At 36.0% G+C, this 22,201-nt stretch overlaps 2 protein-coding genes and 2 long non-coding RNA genes across 4 annotated transcripts in view; 3 read left to right on the top strand and 1 right to left on the bottom strand.

Annotated features, from left to right (window-relative positions):
* The window catches only part of LOC309476166 (SLAM family member 5-like), a 222,374-nt gene that overhangs the window by 28,573 nt on the left and 171,600 nt on the right, over positions 1 to 22,201 (top strand). The window lies entirely within an intron of this gene.
* Positions 2,717 to 5,244, top strand: LOC309474907 (SLAM family member 5-like; the record flags this gene model as incomplete). Its single annotated transcript, XM_082137526.1, has 4 exons — positions 2,717 to 2,804; positions 3,244 to 3,564; positions 3,768 to 4,076; positions 4,895 to 5,244. The coding sequence occupies exons 1-4, from the start codon at positions 2,753 to 2,755 to the stop codon at positions 5,242 to 5,244; spliced, it is 1,032 nt and encodes a 343-aa protein (XP_081993652.1). The 5' UTR covers positions 2,717 to 2,752.
* LOC309476512 lies at positions 5,287 to 5,803 on the top strand. The gene is made up of 2 exons (XR_014198224.1): positions 5,287 to 5,427; positions 5,515 to 5,803. It is a non-coding gene; the product is annotated as an uncharacterized lncRNA (long non-coding RNA).
* On the bottom strand, positions 17,885 to 20,755 carry LOC309476374. Its single transcript, XR_014198075.1, has 3 exons — positions 20,345 to 20,755; positions 19,652 to 19,770; positions 17,885 to 19,146 (listed from the first exon to the last, which is right to left on the bottom strand). It is a non-coding gene; the product is annotated as an uncharacterized lncRNA (long non-coding RNA).

Raw genomic sequence — 22,201 nt, forward strand, 5'->3', positions numbered from 1 at the left:
TTGCAATTATCTTCTTCTGAATCTTCTGTCTGTTTTCTACACACTTATCTGGTGTTGACAATGTTTCTCCTCTCGACGGTTCATCCAGCAGGAGGCGCTCGGAACTTCACAAACTTTGTTGTCATGTTGGAGATATCCGTGCACTAAAAAGATTAATCATTTCAGTTAATTTTTTCCCAACTTTTGTTACCATTACAGGTACAATATTAGAATTAGCCTATTGTGTGTAAGCCCATCATAACTTTACATGAATTTGAGAAAACATTGATCCAGGCCTCTACGCTTCTCCGTTTCCCCAGGCCAGAAGAAAAGACAGAGGTAAACTCGCATTTTGCTCAGATTCACCAGTCTGTAATCAAAAGCCTGAGATCTCAAACACGAACTCAAACCTAACTGGACGCTGCAATGGGTTTCCTCTGTTTTATCTGTACAGAAATGTGGTTTTATCTGTTGGGTGGATAAACAGCTTCTGCTGGATGTTTTTTCTCTCTCTCTGTGTCACTAGTTTGTGAAGCATTTGTCCATCTTTTTTGCTGCTGATATGAACCTTTTAATCTTCTACTCCAAAAAAAACATCTTTACACTGAATAAAGTGCTGCCAAAAAAGGGTCAGAGGTCAAACAGAATTGATGCTCACAACATAAAAAAAAACACCAGGGGCCGAATGCATAAAGCCACTCAGAGTAAAATTTAAGTCTCGAGTCTGTCAAAATTCTAAGAATGACATAATTTTACTCTTATTCCTAGACTTAAGAATAAATGTGGTTCATAAAGGTTCCTAAGTGTTAAGACTTGGTCTCAGCTTGTAAATTATTTAATAGAGCTGAAGATGTCTCCAAACCTAGTTAGGATGGCAGCAGAGAGGAGGCGGCCAAGCACTTTTCAACGAAAATATGATGTATTGGAGTTAAATGATGATAATGTTGATCAAATGATAAAAAAAGTTTAATCATCAAGGTATTCTTTTTGTAACTTACCTTTAAGAAATTGTATAGCAATGACATTAAATGAAAGTAATGCGACTGAAAAAATGCAGTAGTGCACCTGTGATGACTCGGGCCCTTCAGTCCACAGTCCAGCAGGCTCTTGAATAGCATTATTGTGGCACTGACCACACCAAATATACAGTAGTGGCCAAAAGTGATGTTCAGAGTTTTTTCCAAAAAAAATGTATGACCCTACAAGTTCGCTTAAACCATCAAATTATGAGGAAAATATTTTATATATATATATTTTTTTTATATATTTTAAAATATGAGGGAAGAACAAAACACAAAACTTAGTGAAGGTATTTATCTAACAAAATGATTTCAAGTCAACTTTATTTCTACAGTGCTTTTTACAGTACAGATTGTTTCAAAGCAGCTTTACAGAGATAACAGGAAAATAATGCAACAAAGTTAGTCTTGGCTGTACAGCAGCTCTAGAAGAAAACAGTGTCATTGTCCAGCTTAAGTAAGTTCAGTGTTGATTCATTTCTACCAGAAAGACTCGGGAGGCAAAATGACCTAATAAAGTATACATTTATTAACAGCCCTGCAAGCAAATATTATGATATAAAGTTCTTTGGCGTAGGCCCTGTCCGTAACTTACGCTAAAGCTTTCATTTCCTTTGTAAAAAATCATTAGTTATCTATTTAGTTCCTTTATCTATTCAGCCGCTCTGGATACAATTGTGATGTCATTGTCCAGCTCAGTTCAATTCTCAAATAATGGTTTCAATGCAGATAGATCAATAATATTCTTGAATATTGAGTGACGACAAAGGGTAAACTACAGCTACAGGTTTTAGAAAAACTAAAAAGCTCACAGGAGAAAAAAATCATACATTGTCTGCAACATAGTCATTTATTAATATCTCATTGTCCTCTCTTGTTTTTTCATGATGCGTTCATAATTTCTTTGTTTGATAGCCTGGCTAAAAATTATGTCTGTACAATTTGGCATGTTTCATTGTGTTATCACAAATAAACAATTGACTCCAGGCACAACTACACAATAAGCTTACAACATCTTTAACACATTTTTAATACTATTTGAATAAAGGGTAAATCTGACAATTTTCCTTTGCCCCACAGCATCAATAATCACGTGATAACTTCTATAATAATGATAATGTGACAACTTTGCACAATGCAAAGCAATAAAAATAAATAAATAATTGAAAAATTAAAGTTTCAGTGTCTTAATTAAATTATTTTATTATAATTACATTAAATGATGTCATGCTGCAGTGACCTCACCGTTGCAGGTTCACTATTGGCTGATTCAGAGGTTGAGGGCGGACATTTTGGGTTGACATTCTTGTAGTCCTTAGTTAAGTCCCACTTCAGTCAGTACTTAGGAGTCTTAGACTTTACTGAAAGTTGCTTTTAGCTTCTTTATAAAAGTCTCCTACTCTTAGAGAAGTCCTACTTTTTTACTAAGAATTTTTTTACACTTAAGTCAAAGCTTAGACTATTCGTAAGAGTAATTCTTAGAAGTTTTATACATGCGGGCCCAGAAATGGATCTAATCCAACACTCTTGCAACATTTCACTCAACCAATACAGGGCCAGAATTCAAAGAAAATATAAGATCAGCAACAGCTTTATTTTCATGACTTCCTCTGATGAAGGAAACTGTGACGGAGGTTGCAACTTTTTGAGAGAGGATTAAACCAGCAAAATATCACAGTTCAGTCGTGTGTCCGATCAGCCGGAGTGTCATCAGACATTTTAAGGATCACTATCGTAGGGTTTTCAGTGAACCGATGAAGAAAATGTTTCTCAAATTATTTTTGTTTTGTTTGTGGCGTCTGGATGGTGAGTTTGAAATGATTTTTAAGGCTTTAGTTGCTTCTGTTTTAGTACTATGTAATACATTATTGGTGAAATTAGTCAGAGATGATTAACATTGACTGTTATTCTCAAGTATAAGTTATTGATTTTTAAAGTTTTGATTCAGGTCTAAAAAAATTTTTTAGGGATATGTTAAATATGAAGCTCAATACCCAACAGCATTCGTTTTAAGTGTGACTTTACTCTTATCTAAGTAAACGTGTCTTTTTATTTAGTTTCTGGTCCATGTAAAATAATTTTTTAAGTATTTCACGTTTCATTCAGCATTGTTTCTGTTTATACTGCTGCAGAATGTTATTCACTTCAGATTCAAAGAATGAAAGTATTTTGGGGAAGCTTCATCAAACCGAAATCAAGTTGTTTAAATCTTTAATCTGTGACAAACTCTCTCTCTGTTCTTCAGTTGTGTTTGGTTATACAGTAACTTCACTAATGTCAGAGATGGAGGGAGATTCGGTCACTCTAAACATTGGTAGTAATGACATGAAGGATGGAAATCAAATTCGGTGGCGGTTTGGAAAATTTTTACTAGCTGAAATAAATGTAAATAATGACAGCATCACTGTATATGATGATGTTGCTGATGGGAGATTCAGAGACAGACTGAAGGTGGACGATCAAACTGGATCTCTGATCATCACAAACATCACAACTGACCATGGTGGAGATTATGAAGTACATACCAACGGACCAATGAGCACAGTTTTCATTCTCACTATCAACTGTGAGTTAAATATATGTTTCACCTTTTTATTTTTTAATCACTCCATATAATATCCACACACCATTTTACTCTATTCTGTTGTTTTATGATATTATTCATTTTAAATTTCAAACTTTACTTTCTCAAACAATCATAAAGTTATTTAAAAGTTCATCTGTGACAAACCCTGTTCCTGTTTGTTCTCTGTGTGTTTGGTGATGCAGATAAGATGAAGTCAGTGTCAGTGTCGGAGGGAGATTCAGTCACTTTAAACCCTGGGCTTACTGAAATAGGCCTACGAGAAAATGACATACTGTGGGAGTCTGAAAAAGAAATACTAGCTTTCACTGATGGGATATACATTACGTATGATGGGAGATTCAGAGACAGACTGAAGCTGGACGATCAAACTGGATCTCTGACCATCACAAACATCACAACTGAACAGGCTGGAATCTATAAACTTAAAATAGCTAGAGCAGAATCATCTTTATCATCACCATCATCAAAAACATTCAATGTTTCTGTGTATGGTGAGTAGAAATCATTTCCCAGACAGCAACAGTGTCGGCCCAGATCCGGCCCACATCTGGTATATATGTGGAATCCACGTGTACCAGATGTGGGCTGGATCTTGGTTATCCTTTCCTTCAAATATATTCTCATTTATTAACCTTTTCACACGTAAATTTTATTAAAATGTGAATAAAACATGTTGTCAAACTGAAATTATTATTATTGCCGCTTCAACATCAGTGTTTTTTACAAACTGTTTTGTTAACTGTATGTTTATCTTGTAAAAACTACTAAATGTTTTTTTCTTGTACCTACTGTATGTGTATTTAAATGTCTGAAACCTAAAAGAAACATTATGTGGTTGAAAACACTGTGATTTGACAAGTGCAGAGCGCATCCGTCTTTGGCTCAGCACCAGTCATATGTTTTCTTATTTTATAGTTTGAGATGACAGACCGTATAAACACTCACTCAACACATTGAACCGAAAATCAGATTGTTGATTAGATTTGGTTATTTCTGCTGCTGCAGAGCAAACACACACGTGTGCTGTGAGCAAGATATGCTGCTGCTGTATATAGCGTACATGAGTTACCTGAAGCAGATCTATACAGGTGGAGCTGGGGAAGGTGGAGGGTTTCTGAAAGAGCGCCGCACTGCTAATGCAAATGCTGACCAAGTATTTGAAGTTTGAGCAGATACAGCAGGAACCAATCATCTGTGCCCTATAGAGAATCATGTGGATTTAATTAAGGACCAATCAGACGCCATCTAGAGTTTCATAACAGAACTTTGTATTTGTTCAGATTTCTCCTTATTCTCTCATGTTTTCCAGCTCGTCTGCCTGTTCCTGTCATATTTAGTCACACTTGTTCATCATCATCATCATCGTCGTCATCAAATTGTTCATTGTTGTGTTCATCAGTGGTGAATGTGAGTGACGTGACTCTCTCCTGGTACAAAGGAATCAGTGTATTGTCCAGCATCAGTGTGTGTGATCTCAGCATCAGTCTCTCTCTACCTCTGGAGGTGGAATATCAGGATAAAAACACCTACAGCTGTGTGCTGAACAATCCCATCAGCAACCAGACCACACATCTGGACATCAACACACTCTGTCACACATGTGCAGGTACCACAGCACTGATCATCTTAGTTGAAGTCAGTGCTGATATTAGCGTTTAATGACTGATCTGATCTCAGTTTGATGTTTTTATTCCTCAGACTCTGTCCACTGTTGTGGTCCTACTGAAGCTGTGATCCGATTGGTCCTCTCTGCTCTGGTGGGTGTGGCTACTGTCATTGTTCTGGTTTATGATATCAGATCCAGAAGAGCTGAACAAGATCAAGCACATATTCACACATCAGGTACCTAACTGATGATGTAATTTCTCACAAATTGTTTTTACATAAATATTTGTTCGATTTATGGCTTTATATGTTCATCTTTTTCAGGAAGTATTGAAATCTAAAGCAGCACGCTGAACATCAGATGTTCTTCAAGTGTATTTCTTGTTTTTCTAGTGTTTTTGTCCTTATAAATGTAGTTTATTACTCAAGCTTGCTCTCCCTTTGCATTTTCAGTGTCTTGATATTTTTAAAAACAATTTAAAGGGCTTTATTGTTTATATTTCCCTCAGACATGTAAAACAAATGAATAGAGACAATCACACTATACTACTACCGCTCTCCATTTGTCATATGTATTTTTCATGCCTTTATCAATAAAGTTTTCTCACTCTGAGGTTCAAGAGTCTCTCCATGTTTTATACATTTATTAAGTCGAGCCACGTGACGTCTCCTGGAGGAATATAAACGTTATACATATTTTAACAAGTTCAGCAGTGCGCCACTAAAAGCTTTACATTAATAAAACGTTATTTATTAATTTTTATGTTACTATTAAGCTTATTCTTCTCTAAAACAATATATTTTTTAATTATTATATTTGTACCTCTGCAAGATTTTCTAGAGAAAACCATAATTTATACAGCTAAAACATATTTTTTTTATTAATGTACTGAAAAATTTACATTAATATAATGAGTTAATTTTCCCATAAGGACTCTTTTAACACGAGGTTCAATAGAAACGGATATCTAATCCAACACTCATGCAACATCTCACTCTTCTGCTCTTATTTTTCATACGGGGACAGAATTCGTTTGAAAATGTCACAGATCAGTCGTGTTTCAGATCAATCTGAGTGTTTTCTGACATTTTAAGCATCACTATCATGGGGTTTTCAGTGAACCGATGAAGAAAATGTTTCTCAAATATGTTCTGTTCTGTTATAGCGTCTGGTTGGTGAGTTTGAAATGTGTTTTTATGCCTTCAGTTTCTTCTGTTCTGGTACCATGTAATAAATTACTGGTTAAATTAGTCAGAGACTATTCATTCACTATTCTCATGTGTAAATGATTAAACTGTGATTAAACTGTGATTTTACTGTGAGATCTATTTTTAATTCAGGTCTAAACTCAGATTTTTATATGGAACAAAAACTTAATATATAACTGCTATAAGAGTAATACCACACTAATATTTTATGTAAACAATTTTTTTTTATTTATCATATTTTGTCTTTGTACTGCAGCAGAATGTTCTTCACTTTACATTTATAGCAACACTATGTACATTTTTTTACCTTACAATAATGTTTCCAAAATCGTATCAGTGGTTCATCAAGTCGTAACAGGGTGAAAGGCACTTCTGGATTCGCTTTGCAGCCCTATATCTGCTATAACCACACCGTGTAAGATTGCCAAACCGGGTCACGTTTCTGTAGTTCGAATGAGACATAAGAAACTACAAATTTGACTTGCTTTACGTCAAGCATTACAATAGTCATTATTTAGTTTTTCTTCGTTTCTGATGTCGCAATACATCATACTTTCATGAAATCATGCAGCATACTCTACCTTGTCTGTGGACATCGTTCATTCCAAACCCGGTGCCGGATAAACAGCGAGCGTGCGACACCTGTGGGTGGCAAAATTATTTACAACAGCGGAAATCGAGTCAGTGTCAGTGATGGAGGGAGATTCTGTGACTCTACACACGGATGATCAAATGAATTATGATCTGATCCTATGGGTGTCTGTAATTGAAAACAGTTTAGTTGCTAAAATCAATGTTAACATGATAAATTCACTCTTGGTGAATGTGGTGTTGTGAGATTCAGAGACAGACTGAAGCTGGATCATCAGACTGGATCTCTGACCATCACAAACACGGACTCTGGAGTTTATGAACTACGGATCGACAAAAACATGAGCAAAAATGTGAGTCTCACTGTCTACGGTGAGTTGAATAGGGAGAATATGCTCTTTGATCAGTCTTGGTTCCTCTCTATGTTTCTTCCTCGGCTACTCGGTATATCTTTATTCATCCTTAGGGGCCGAGCACCGATGGTTAGAGGACCCTATTGTTTTTGCTCCGTTTATTCTTCTTCATCTTCTTCTCCAAAGTGAATCGCTTTTTTGAGGGCCTAAACATGCTCGTATTTATTATGACATTTATTTATTTCGTCAATATTATGACATACCAAGTGATAATTATAAAACATTAAAACGTAGATATTATGAGGTAAAAAGTACAAATGATGACAAAAAGTTAACATTTATGACCATAATTTGACCTCATAATTATGCCTTTGTCCTACGTGATAATTTTGAACTTTTGACCTCATAAGTATTTTCAGTCATAATCATAACTTAGTAGCCTATGTCATCATTTTTTTTTAAATTTTTTTTTTTTTGGTGAGATGAAAATTCTGGAGGGGGTATAGCTGAGTGATTAAAAATGTAGAGCTAAATTTGCCTCATTTTAAGATCAACGCTAAAAACAGTGGAAAATTAACGTCTTTGTGAAATTTATCTTACATATGGTAGCCTAATGTGATTTTCCCTTTATATCTTCCAAAGTGGAATTTTGGCGTGATTTTTATGACAACCAGAAGTAACAGAAAGTTTTTTCATACCATGTGTACTTGAAAAGTTAAATGACCTTACCTGTTAGCGTTATTATTGTTCAGTAATGGTGTTAATGATAATGGTGTTCAGATCCGACTCTCTTAAAATTGCAGCTCCTCTACTGGCTGAACATTGAAGCTTGAAAACAAGAATCAATGATTACTATTGCTTATTAGCATGCATATTACTAGGATATTGGCTGTTTATTGGTACTTATAAAGCACATATTAATGCCTTATACATGAATTATCCTTAATGCTACCCAATACCTAAATTTCACAACTACCTTACTGAAATATTCTTAGTGTTGCAGCCAGTCGCTGACGCGCTCAAACATAATTCCTCGAGTCCGTTTCATTCCATTGAAGTTTTTTATTGCATGTCGTGTGAATAATTGTACCTGAATTTCCAGTGGTTTTATTGTCCTACCGTACAGCAGGGAGGGTGATGGAGCTTTCAGTGAATAATCCAAAGTTTGTTACGGGATAAATGAGCGGTCAAAGAAAATATACGGCTGCACCTCGCTAGCCACGACAAATCACTTTCAAACAAAAACTGACTCCGTGTTTGATTGAACCCATAAGACAGGTGCTGCCGTCGCCTGTTTGCTGGTGGGCGGGTTCAATAACGCACGCCTCCATGTTGCACTCATAGAAAAGCAAAACCAAAGCAATATTAAAGCAAGAAAATCTGAATATAAACAAATGTAACATAACCACACCAAACTATTGTTAACAAAACACATTATTATCATAATTCGACTCAAACCATAATAAAGAAAGCAAATATGGCTCCAACACTTACTAACTATTAAGAGGAAGTAATTAGGATTTTACTTAGAACTCTCCCAAAATAAATAATAACAAATTAATTGCATATATTTTTTTCAAAAACAGTAATAGGTAACGCTTTATTTTACAGTGTCCTTATTACATATGTTACATGTACTTACCATAGTAATAACAGTAAATTTAGCATAATTACATGCAACTAACCCTCAACCAAACCCTAATGCTACCCTAACCCTATAGTAAGTACATGTAGTTAATTAATATTACTCAGGACTTAAATATATAATTACACTGTAACAATGACACCTTAAAATAAAGTGTAACCCAGTAATATATTAACATTAATAAATTATTATATATTAAAGGGTTAGTTCATATATATATATAAAAAATAGGCATAAAGTGGTCTCACAGCCGTAGTCACCACTCACATTTAATGATTTTTTTTTCCATACAATGAAAGTGAAGTCCCTAACTTTCTTCCTAGTGTTTTTTTTTTTGTTTTTTTTTAAAGCAACTCATGCTAAATCTTTTATTAATTGAAAATGTATCTTTTGTGTTTGCTGCGAGGTCAATAAGACATAAGCGTGGTGCCTCCAGGTGCGATGAGGTCTTTTATTTTTTTCTTTGCCTCTGAAAATATTTTTTAACTTGTAAATCTGCTTAGAACACTTGCGCTGGAACAACTGGGCGAGTTTACATTTATCCCGGCACTTTTTGAGCAAATTGTGTTGGATTTATTTGTAAACAACAAAAAAGATTCTTCTAACTGATTTCCATAGTACAGTGGTTCTCAACTCCAGTCCTCGGGACACACAGCTCTGCACACATATGTCTCTCTCACATTTTGAATGTCTCTCTTATCGGACACGCTCAGTTCAGTTCATGGAGTCTCGAGCTGATGATCTGAATCAGGTGTGTTAAATAAGGCAGACATATAAAATGTGCAGAGCAGAGAACTGGAGTTAAGAACCACTGCCATAGTAGATACTGGATCAGCTCATAACATGTCTTGCTATGATCTGAGTTCTGCCAGCTGTCCACATTCACCCGGTCTGTTGCTGCGTCCCAATTCAGAGGCTGCACCCTTTAAAGGCCGGTTGCATAACCGTGGCACAACGGAGGCTGTCCCAATTGCCAGATTTCCAGTGTCCTACCTATAATTAGTTTGGCTGGACAACAAAAAATTCTCAGTCCCACACTCTATAGCGAGTTAAGGTCTTTTGCCTTATAGGGCAGTATAGTGGCATGAAAGACGGATGGATGGACTGCAATAATCAGTGCTACAAACCATGTCTTTCTTTCTGTGGAAGAAAAGCACATTCTGAAAAGCCTTGGCTTAATATTTTTAGCTATATGAAATGATCCAATCATTATAATGCGTTTTGACTAATTTCTACATTTTATTAAAAGCTGTATTAAACTAATTTCAGAGATGTAATTCTGCCCAATACAGATTGTTTATGAAAGATTACACATTTAAGCATTAGAATAATCTCTGTATTGGTCATTGCACAATTAGTTTACATGGTTATAAAAATAAAACCTAAAAAGAACCTTCCCAGAACTTTCCCTGAAAGTTCTTTTTCACAAAAAAATAACTAGTTCTAAGTTAGGTTTATACAAAAAAGCCTCCCTGCTACGTTCTGTGAAGGTTAGTGTTTGGTTATGGAAAAAGAACCTACCTTATTTGGTTCCCAAAAAACTGACCAAGTGGGAGTGTTATGTGCTGGAAATGGGCTGTTCTGCGTGAAAATCAGAGCGTGACGTTTGGAAGTGAAGAGAAAAACAAAGCGTGTAGAAAGAAAATAAAAGCACAGTGAAAAAAGTGTCAGAGAGAGTAAAAAACAGGTAATTATTGAACTAGAAAACATTATTTTGCTTGCAATTCTGATCATTTTGTTTTAAAATATTTTTGTAGGCTAAATATTTTCGTCATAAGTTGATTCATTACTTTTAATTCTGTGATCGCAATGTATTTGGCATCAAATTGACGCCATAGTGTATAATTTGACTGAACTAGATTGCACACGTTTGTTCTATTTTTGTCTTAATGTAGCCTACAGTACATATATCATTAATTCGGTTTTATGATTTCGATGCATTAGTTACATCAAAGCCAGCCTGTGATGTGTCTGTGGCCTACTAATTTATTTGTTTAAAATCATATCTGTAAACATTTTGAACTATAAATAAGTCACACTCATTTTATTTATACCATTAGAATTTCACTGTAAAGTAAAAAAAATAAAGTTGTTCCTCATGTCACCTGTGCTGAAGTGTGTCCTCGATCTGCAGCGTCTCTGCGGTTCATCATTATCTGAGCTGAGATGCAACTTTAGCAGACGTTGCTTTAGACGTTCTGCAACAAGTGTCTCTGCTGTTGCTTTAGTGTGAAAGACAGTCATTCTCAGCACAGGCTGTTGTGAAAAACTGTTTGATGATTTAACGGTTTAAAAAGTCCTGTGATGAGTCCAGTAGATTGATGTCATTTATCAGCAGGTTCCTGAATGAGTTTGTGTTTCCTTGCAGAAATCAAAGACGGACGCGGTGTATGAAAATGTTCCCAAAAAGCGATGATCAAACACTGTATTTATCCACTGAACTGATGTTAAAGCTCACACCTGACTCACAGCTTTGGTTTTGTTCACATTTATTATGTTTCCTTCTGTCTCTCTTTTGTTTTTGCTCTTATCACATCTTTTGATTTCATCTGTGTAAAATAAACCTCTCAGCCTGACTTTTCTGTCAGTACCACCTTTTAAGATTCCTCTCTCCGGTCTGTGTAAACTAGCTGACCTTGTACAAGGGAGGAGTTTTTCTTGTTCCTTCACACATCACTTTTTATCCAATGTACTTTCCATGTATGTGTGTGTGTGTTTGTGTTTGTGTGGTTCTTGGAAACCAGCCCAGATAGGAGATCTGAATTTGTCTAAAGGAAATCTGCTTCCAAGACATCTGGACATTTGTAGATGGACTTGTTTTTCTCTTCGTCTTACATTCTATATGATGTAATGTATATTCTCATTGGACGACTGCTACACCACCCCTTGACAATGTATAAAAGCAAACGTGCAGAAAATAACGGAGTTTTGTTAACGGAGAATCGTCTCCAAGTTCCTGACTCTTTTTAATGGGCCCATACATTCTTGAGTGAAAGAAGGGATGAGACTTTTGGTTCGAGGTCATGGTGCAAAGGACCCTAGGTTGAAATTACTCCGAACCATCCCTTTAATTTGGTGGTTCATAAATAGTAGCATCCAGCCCCTGCATCTCAATGTCCATACTATCCATCCAAAACAGTATGTGAGATTAAAATAAGTGTGTCCAAAAGCATAGTGTCACAAGCTGGCTCATGGCCTGTGGCAAAAATGAGGGGACACCAACAAGTATAAGCCAATCAAAAAGGTTGTCTTTATTGTAAATCAAAACTATTAACTTTAAACAAAGAAAAGGAAATGAGGTGTGGGAATGTCATAATGTAAGGTGTGTGTAAAATGCATGGATGCGTGAATCTGTATGTGTACATGACTGAGTGGAAAAGCTAAGACATAACTATAAAGGAACAAACAAAACAGGATCATACCTGGAGGAGCAGAGAGAGAGAGAGTGGTTAGTGAAGCAGTTTAAATACCCTGAGCCCAGGTGGCTCCAATCACTAACGACCCTCCTCTGCCTGCAGGAGGAACCGCCCCTGCAAAGCAGAGGAGGGGCTGTGACAATAGTATGTTGAAAAGAGTATGCCAGAAGTCCCCAGATGGTCTACTATTCCCGGTGTATTTTCGAAGTGTGGATTCGTGCTCACACTAAAGGCTAATATTACCCACAACCCACTGCGCTTTTGAGGAGGAACTACAAACACGAGCAAAAAGTAATAAAAAAATACAAAACATGTCTGATACCAATAACATCATTAAGTTAATAGCATCATTAATGATGCATTAATACAGTGGTCTCAAACTCAATTCCTGGAGGGCCACAGCTCTGCACAGTTTAGCTCCAACCAGCTCCAACTCACACCTGCAAGGAAGTTTCTAATAATCCTGAAGACCTTGATTAGCTGGATCAGGTGTGTTTGATTAGGGTTGGAGCAAAACTGTGCAGAGCTGTGGCCCTCCAGGAATTGAGTTTGAGATCACTGCATTAATATGAGGAGAGTTCTCTGCATGAAAGAAAGACCAGCGACTGCAGATCAAAGTGCTTATGCATTTCTCTCCGATACGGTAGGAAATGAAATGTGGAGGATTTTATCTTTGACAAGATGATTGACAGGTCAGTTTGCGTGACAGGATGCATGTAAAGCGACAGAGAACAACCGTTAAATACGCAATGATGTGATGATAGTAGCCTGTCCCAAAGCTTATCTACTCTTCTGCTACACACTCAAAAGTATCTACTTTTCATGTGGATTTCACACGGTCCAGATGTGGGCCGGATCTGTTAATGCCAAGGACATATTGCACACACTGTAAAAAAGAAAAAGTTAGTTCAACTCAAATTTTCAAGGCAACCGACTGCACAGAATTTTTGAGTTGAAGATATCAACTTAATTTTTTACGTTTTGAAGAACTACAATTATTAAGTTGCGTCAGCTAAGTTTTTCAAGTTCTGACAACTAAGTTTTTTTAATTCAAGTTACTGGAACTTTCAAGTCTGTAAAAGCTTACTATTTTGAGTTCAGATTACTATCCCCTGTAATAACTTACTATTTTGAGTTTAAATTACCCCCCTCCCCTCCCCTCCCCTCCCTCCCTTTAAATCATCCACTGACAGTAAACCAGTTCATTTATGCATGTTTATTTGAACGACTTTGGCACAAACAGCTTTACAATTCCACAATGTAAACAAGTAATCTTATGCACAAAGCAAATACATCAGGTTTCGGTACCATAATATGGGCAATGTAAACAAGTAATCTTATACCCAAAGCAAATACATCAGGTTTCAGAACCTTAATATGGGCAGTTTTTTTTTTTTTTTTTTGACTCTTGTTGAGACCTTACAAATAATGCAATATTGCCAAAGATGACCGATAAACAGTTGTATAGTGCCTGCCTAAGTATTAATTCAGAAATGTGTAAATCCCCACCTGAAAAAGCCAAATTATCTGAACTTTGAAATTAGCCAAAAATGCAAACATGCAGGCTATAGGCCTAACAGTAATGGTGAAACACAGCTTGCTTCTACTGAACAATCAATAGTATTGATTCAATACCGTAGTCTCTTGACAGTAATATGACAGCTACACATACAGTGCTATGCATAAGTTTAGACACCCATGCTAAAGTTGACTAAAAAGAGGAATAAAAAATCATCTTTTGGAAATTGAACTTAATGCCTTAATTACATTTTTTGGGAAAAATCCAACCTTTAAGGACACCAATTTTCTTCGTGAATGAATAATGTATCGTAAATAAATAAATGTTCTTCCTTAAAATACAGTGTGCATAAGTTTGGACACCCCTATGTTAAATTCCCATAGAGGCAGGCAGATTTTTATTTTTAAAGGCCAGTTACTTCATGGATCCAGGATACTATGCATCCTGATAAAGTTCCCTTGGCCTTTGGAATTAAAATAGCCCCACATCATCACATAGCCTTCACCATACCTAGAGATTGGCATGGTTTTATTTCAGTTAGCCTAATAGCTAGTTTGATTTGCATTGAGAGATGATCTTATGGAAAGTACTCCATGCCAATCTCTAGGTATGGTGAAGGCTATGTGATGATGTGGGGCTATTTTAATTCCAAAGGCCAAGGGAACTTTATCAGGATGCATAGTATCCTGGATCCATGAAGTAACTGGCCTTTAAAAATAAAAATCTGCCTGCCTCTATGGGAATTTAACATAGGGGTGTCCAAACTTATGCACCCTGTATTTTGAGGAAGAACATTTATTTATTTACGATACATTATTCATTCACAAAGAAAATTGGTGTCCTTAAAGGTTGGATTTTTCCTAATTTTTTTAATTAAGGCATTAAGTTCAATTTCCAAAAGATGATTTTTTTTTTATTCCTCTTTTTAGTCAACTTTAGTATGGGTGTCTAAACTTATGCATAGCACTGTAAAAGATTCGTTTTTAGTTTAAAGGGTTAGTTCACCCAAAAATGAAAATTCTGTCAGTAATTACTCACCCTCATGTTGTTCCAACCCCGTAAGACCTTCGTTCATCTTCGGAACACAAATTAAGATATTTTTTATTAAATCTGAGAGCTGGATCACTCCTCCATAGTCTTCTATAGACGTTATAACTTGCTGACCCAGAAAATGTATTAAAGACATCGTTAATATAGTCCAAGTGACTAAAGTGGCTCAATCTTAAGTTTATAAAGCGACGAGAATACTTTTTGTGCAAAAAAAAAAAAAAAGAAGACTTTATTCCACTATTCATTTCCTTCTCTCTGGGCCTCGAGTCTTTTCACGTACTGTGATAGCACAGCACGTCTGTGTTGTACATCACACGCATCTCACACATGACCAGCGTCGGCCAATAGTGAGCCTACGTGTGACGTACAACACAGACACGCTGCGCTATCACACTACGTGAAAAGACTCGAGGGCCAGAAAGAAGGAAATGAATAGTGGAATAAAGTCTTTTTTTTTTTTTTTTTCGCACAAAAAGTATTCTCGTCGCTTTATAAACTTAAGATTGAGCCACTTTAGTCACTTGGACTATATTAACGATGTCTTTAATACATTTTCTGGGCCAGCAAGTTATAACGTCTATAGAAGTTTATGGAGGAGTGAGACAGCTCTCAGATTTAATCAAAAATATCTTAAATTGTGTTCCGAAGATGAACGAAGGTCTTACGGGGTTGCAACAACATGAGGGCGAGTAAAAGCTCCGGACACGTTGTGAATTTATCTTGTATTTTGGCTGCCCTACAGTGCGATTGGTCAAATGTGACTTTAAAGCGCCAGGTGTTTTAAAAGAACATACACAGTCACTGTAAACACACGGCCAGTAAGCTCCTCTTCCATGCCTGAGCCGATGGTGCCTAAGCAGACGCTCTTGACTGGCGCTGGCAAAGCTGCAGAAGCGACACTTCATAGAAAACCTAGCACAAAAATAAGAGGATAAAATGAACACAGTGACATACTTCGCAACCGTTCACGTTAATGCTGTTGAGCTTCAGGGCTAAAACACACAAAGGTAGGGCTGGGTATTGTTCAAAATCTTTCGATCCGGTGCCAATTTCGATACCTCAGTTTCGATACCGGTTCCTAACGATACTTTTTTCGATACCAATTTTATGAAATCCATTTTAACAAGATTACATAACACATTACCTCAGAAAAACTTTGATTTTATTTTTTCAGTTTGACTCATGCTCCTTAGCCAGTGCACAAAGGAACAAAAAAGCACCTGCAAAAAATACAGTAAAACTTGTAATATTGTGAAATAGTATTAAAATTTAAAATCTTATTTGAATATATTTCAAAATGTAATTTATTCCTGTGATGTCAAAGCTGAATTTTCAAAATCATTACTTCAGTGTCACATGACCCTTCAGAAATATGAAAACAGTTTGCTGCTTAATATTTAGGAAACTATGATAAATTTTTTAATGATTCTTTGATGAATAAAAAATTCAAAAGAAAAGCATTTATTTAAAAACGAAATATTTTGTAACATTACACATGTTTTAATGCCACCTTTGATAACTTTAATGCATCCTTACTGAAAAAAAAAAATCTGACCAACCAACACATTTTTGAAAGGCAGTGTACATTCAGTAGGTTATTATTTATTGCAATATAAACACTGTCAGAGTGATCAACAAGGTATCTCTTCATTTACCAGTCGAAGACGGAGCAACTTTCTGCTCTAATGTTTACTCTGTGCACTGTCAAGGTCTTCATCATATTTGTGCGTGTGCGCGCGCCTCTCATATGAGTATGTGCGCGGAGAGTTCCGCGCGTCTCGTGTGTGTAGTGTACTGTAGAGTTTGCATGTAACTGTTAGGTATCGAAATCTGGAATGAACGTCATTTTTCGATACTCGATATATCGAGGCAATTCGGTCGGTCCCTCAAAAGTATCGAACTCGGTACCCAGCCCTACACAAAGGTTGCATGCTAGAAGCTATATCTATCTAGTTAACTACCGTATCAAACCGAAGTTTTGCATCACAGTTTTAGCACGTTAGTTCTAACGTTACCTTGGTTGCAGCGCATGGTCGCGAGCAGTTGTCAATGAGCAAAGCAGACGTGCATAAAACAATGCCATCATTCATTGAGAAAAACAAACATACCGGCAACACAAATCTTTCAATTAATATGTGGACAATAATTATATTGAGCTTAACTGTTCAAAATAAGCTAGCTTCTAATCGATTAGCTAACGTTAGTGGGGGATTTTGTATTGCCATAAACGCCTCGCCTGGTTATGATTTATCGATTTTGTTTCCCGCAATGAAATGTAACACAAATATCAAATGCATATACATATTCATATAGCTTACCCGTTAGAAGGAATGTCTCTCTTCAACAAAGACGTCAGGGAAAGTTACCGCTGGCATTGTGACAAGATGGCGGACGCAAACTTTCAAATTTTCGAAGGGAGCTCCTGCGAAAATCCTTGGAAACCCCGTAGCAGCCGGTTGCCATGACAAATTTCAAATGAGCATGCGCAGATAAGTTGACCACACTCTAACTGGGTGTCAACTTCAACTTCAAAATAAAATCAACTCAATTTATTAAATAAGATGAACTTTTCCTCAGAAACGTCTGAAAGTGAGTTCAAGTGGCTTAAAACACATAGTTCAAGTTCCAACTAGCAATTTTATTGTCAGTGAATGCAACCCACCCAGCAAAAACTCGTTGAAAAGACGTCGAAAAGACGACATTGCCAGACGTCTAAACAACGTTAAAATTTGGTTGAAAAGTGAAAGGTGAAAAGCCGTCTTTTCCAGGTCGTTGAAAAGACGCCAATAAAAGGACGTCCCAATCGCGTCTAAATTAGGTTGTAAAGTGAGTTGAAAAGACGTCATTTTCAGGCCTAATGTCAACCGTGAATTCATGATTATATTTAATATTCATAATAAGACAATTCATAAAAGATTTGCAAACCATTTATTGACACATCAGATACATCTTTCACATAAAAAACACTTTCCTGATCACATCTTAAGCCTGCATTTGATGAAGCATACCCTAAAAACAGTTATATTGTGAAATATTACTACAATAAAAATAACATTTCATAAATATACATGTAAATATATAGTAATGTGTAATTTATTCATGTGATGCAAAGCTGAATTTTCAGCATCATTACTTCAGTCTTCAGTGTCACATGATCCTTCAGAAATCATTATAATATGATGATTTGATTATCAAAAAAAAATTATCAGTTGTACGGCTTCATATTTTTGTGGAAACTATGATACAGTTTTCAGTATTCTTTGAATAGAACTTTCAAAAGAACAGCATTTATTTGAAACATAATTTTTTAAAAACAATTATAAAGTTTTTACTGTGACTTATCAAATTTTTCTTTTCTGTATAAACATTTTTTCAAAACAATAAATCTTAAAAATATTGTAACATATAACATAAATATGTATATATACATATATAACATAAATATTGTAAAAATAAAACAGAACAATGACCAATTATAACCACATTAGAAAACAGTAAAGGGATAGTTCACACAAAAATGTAAATTCTGTCATTAATTACTTACTCTCATGTCGCTCCAAACCCATAAGACTTTTGTGGAGAACACAAATGAAGATATTTTTAACAGATGCCTTGTGTGCGCAAACAATTACGTCTTTATTCACAAATGATGTATCTCCAACGCATGTTGCTCCATGAGATCGCTGGCTCTCTCGCCAACACAACACTGATGAATCGTGGTGCTCCGTGAACGTGTCAGAGATGTATATTTTGTGAATAAAGATGCAATGGGTTTTTTGCACACACACAAAGCATTCACTTCACTTCATAAAGTTGAGGTTAAACCACTGGAGTCATATTGATTATTGTTATAATGTCTCTAAAGCTTGAAAGTTGTAGTTGCATAAACTGTGAAATGGAGGGACAGAAAGTTCTCAGATTTCATTAAAAAGATCTACATTTGTGTTTCAAAGATGAACGAAAGTCTTACAGGTTTGCAACGACATGAAGGTGAGTGATGAAAATGTTTGGTAATGTTTGACGCATTAGGTAAATCAGTTCCTCAGGGGCACCAGTAGATCTCTTCCTGATCTCTGATCTTCTGCTCCTTCCACCATCCCAATCCCGGATTATTGAGCCACGACAGAAGTTTCCACTTTGAATGCTTTAGCCTGGCGGTTTTTTCTCCAGCATCTAAAGTGAGAAAGAAATCAATAACCAAAATGTAAATGTAAAAAAACAATGGTTGTCCAAAATGTAAAGTATACACTTGAGTTTTCCCTCTACATGTACGTGCAAGATTTCAGTCATACATAAATTGTAAATGTTTGCTTGATTAGACATTACCTGTCTAGCGACGTATGTTTATGCTGAAATATAATATTGGTTTGTGTTTTAAAATCACCTATCACATGTCATTTTGTAGCGAACTTGAGTAGCAAGTTCAAAGTATCGTGTGATTAAAGTTTTGAGCTTCAGAACTTCCGATAACATAGTGAGTTTTTAGGGAGCGAATGTTTCAGTGCACTGTAAGGATTTTGTGATAAAGACGGCCCTTAACCACTGACTACTGAGCTAGAGAGTTATGCACCTTGATTAGCTTGTTCAGGTGTGCTGGACTAGATTGGAGTAAACCTCTGTATGTAAGTGGACCTTGAGAGACAATATTGACATCTCCTGGAATATGTTCTGCACTTACAACACTGGTGTCCAGACCAAAGTTCTGCAGAGTTTCTGGTGATCCTGGATCAGCTGCTCAGGTCTGCTTAATTGGGTTTGGAGCTAAACTCTGTGATCAGGACTAGATGGCAAACAATACTGTAAAGGGGAGAAGACAAACAATATTATTATGCTATAAATAATTTGTTCTGTGTTCATCTGCTTACCTGTACAAAGTATGCATCATGAATAAGCGTATATTGAATTTGATCTTTTAATAACACTGTTTTACTACATTAATACTAACTACAAACCTGATAAAAAGGACTGGGCAGTGGAGGAAAGCCTTATTTTGCCCTCCAGGTGGGCGTAATGGTGTGACGTCACGTGATAACTATGAATTAACCATACAGTGTGTACTTAGGTTAAATAAATTAGCTTATTTCCATTCATCCATTGACCAATTGTCAGCAAAACCTTTACAAAACTATCAAAATCTCTCATCTACACATAAGATGTGATTAAAAGCCCAAACTTACAGCTCAAGTCTACAGTTAACCTAACATAACGTTACCTCTAGTTAGCCTAACGGTTGAGATGCTAACGGACTTTTGCGAAGACACTAAACCATTTCTATAAAGTAAATATTCAACGGAAGCGAGTCATTTACATGAAAGAAAGTGTCAGGAACATTTGTATGTACTATTTGTGTAATTTTATGGACTAAACTTACCTTAAAGTAGTTAAAACAACAGTGAGAGACGGAGCTTCGCTGATTGTCAGTTGAGCTGCCCTCGTTTCCATGGTAACGCCCTCCGTTCCAGTTCAAATGCGGCTTGAATGTACAGCGCGCGCCCATTGAAACATGTAGAAGTCACGCAGCATTTACATACATTTAGATTGATGGAGTGAATTATTTGATAATCAGCTAAAATATCCTGAAACCTGATACATTATTAAGTGGATAGTAGGCCTGTGGGCATCGCAAACTGTAAATAGAATGAGAATATGAAAGCATTGAAAATGTAAAACAATGTTTGAAGTAATTTATAGGCTATATATAATAGGCTACATTATAATATAATATATAGGCCTACCTTTAGAAATGGTAAACGAGGTGTAGACACAAAATAGCAAAAACTACATGATAATTATGAACATAGAACATGAAGCTTGTTCCTCGTGTTACATCTAAGTATTTTAAAATGTATTTTAAATATACAAAATGTATTTCAATATATTTAACAGTGCTTCACATATATGTGAATATATTAATATGCAGTTATTAATAGGCTATTTAAGTGCTGTTGTTTATCGGGGTCTACGGAAACTACTGTGATGTTTACTGTTTTTATGGGTGCATTAGACATATTTAATGTAGGCTAATTGTTAACAAATGTTCAGAAATAGGTGTAATAATATTCAGCACAAGCGTTTTCCAACTAGATATGAACCACTAGGGTGCGCTTTTTGCTGGATTTATGCCAAATCATGTAGACTGTATGGTTTGCGAACGTATATGGGTGCTTACAAATAATGTATTCCTGGGATGTGCAGTGACACGTAACTTTGAAACTATTTCTACAATCTATTTCTTCACTTTCTACAATATACTTTAATTGTATGTATGCTATATTAGGGCTATATGTGGTCTTGGGCTAAATAAACAAAGCCAAATTTTCAACGTTTTTTTTTTTTTGGGCTAAAATTGGACCAAATCAGAAGGACCAAAGTCACCAAACAAAGCCAAATTTTCAACGTCTATGTTTGGGCTAAATTTAGACAAAACAAGACGGACCAAACAAAGCCCAATTTTCAACGTCTATGTTTGGGCTAAATTTGGACCAAACAAGACGGACCAAACAAAGCCCAATTTTCAACGTCTATGTTTGGGCTAAATTTGGACCAAACAAGACGGACCAAACAAAGCCCAATTTTCAACGTCTATGTTTGGGCTAAATTTGGACCAAACCAGACGGACCAAACAAAGCCCAATTTTCAACGTCTATTTTTGGGCTAAATGAAGACTATGACGGGCCAACTTGATTTAGCCCAAAAAACAACGTCTTAATGACGACTGGTGCTGGGTGGGAAAAATCTTAGTAAGGTGAACAATTTTGAGTTGTCGTTTTTACAGTGCAAAGTATAGTGTGTTATAAACGTATATTTTTTGATAAATGTATGATGTTAATAACTGTAGAAGCGCGTCGTCATCACTGTCTGTGAATTCCTATGTTCAGTTTTCCTGCTTCTCATTTGTTTACATTGGTTTCAGCTGTTTAATTGATTAGTCTCGTTTGTGCTCCTAATTGTTGTACCCTCACATTCATTCTCTGCTCGGTCTCGTTCACGTTAGATGTGTGTCTCAACTGTTGGATTAAACTTCGTATTGCAATTATCTTCTTCTGAACCTTCGTTTGTTTGCTACACAAAAAGAATACCTTGATGATTAAACTTTTTTTTATCATTTGATCAACATTATCATCAATTAACTTCAATACATCATATTTTGGATGAGCCGTTGAGAGGAGAAACATTGTCACAACACCAGGATTGTGACAGTGTTTCTCCTCTCGACGGCTCATCCAGC

This window comes from Leuciscus leuciscus (assembly GCF_965113295.1).
Source record: "Leuciscus leuciscus genome assembly, chromosome: 15".
NCBI lineage: Eukaryota > Metazoa > Chordata > Actinopteri > Cypriniformes > Leuciscidae > Leuciscus > Leuciscus leuciscus.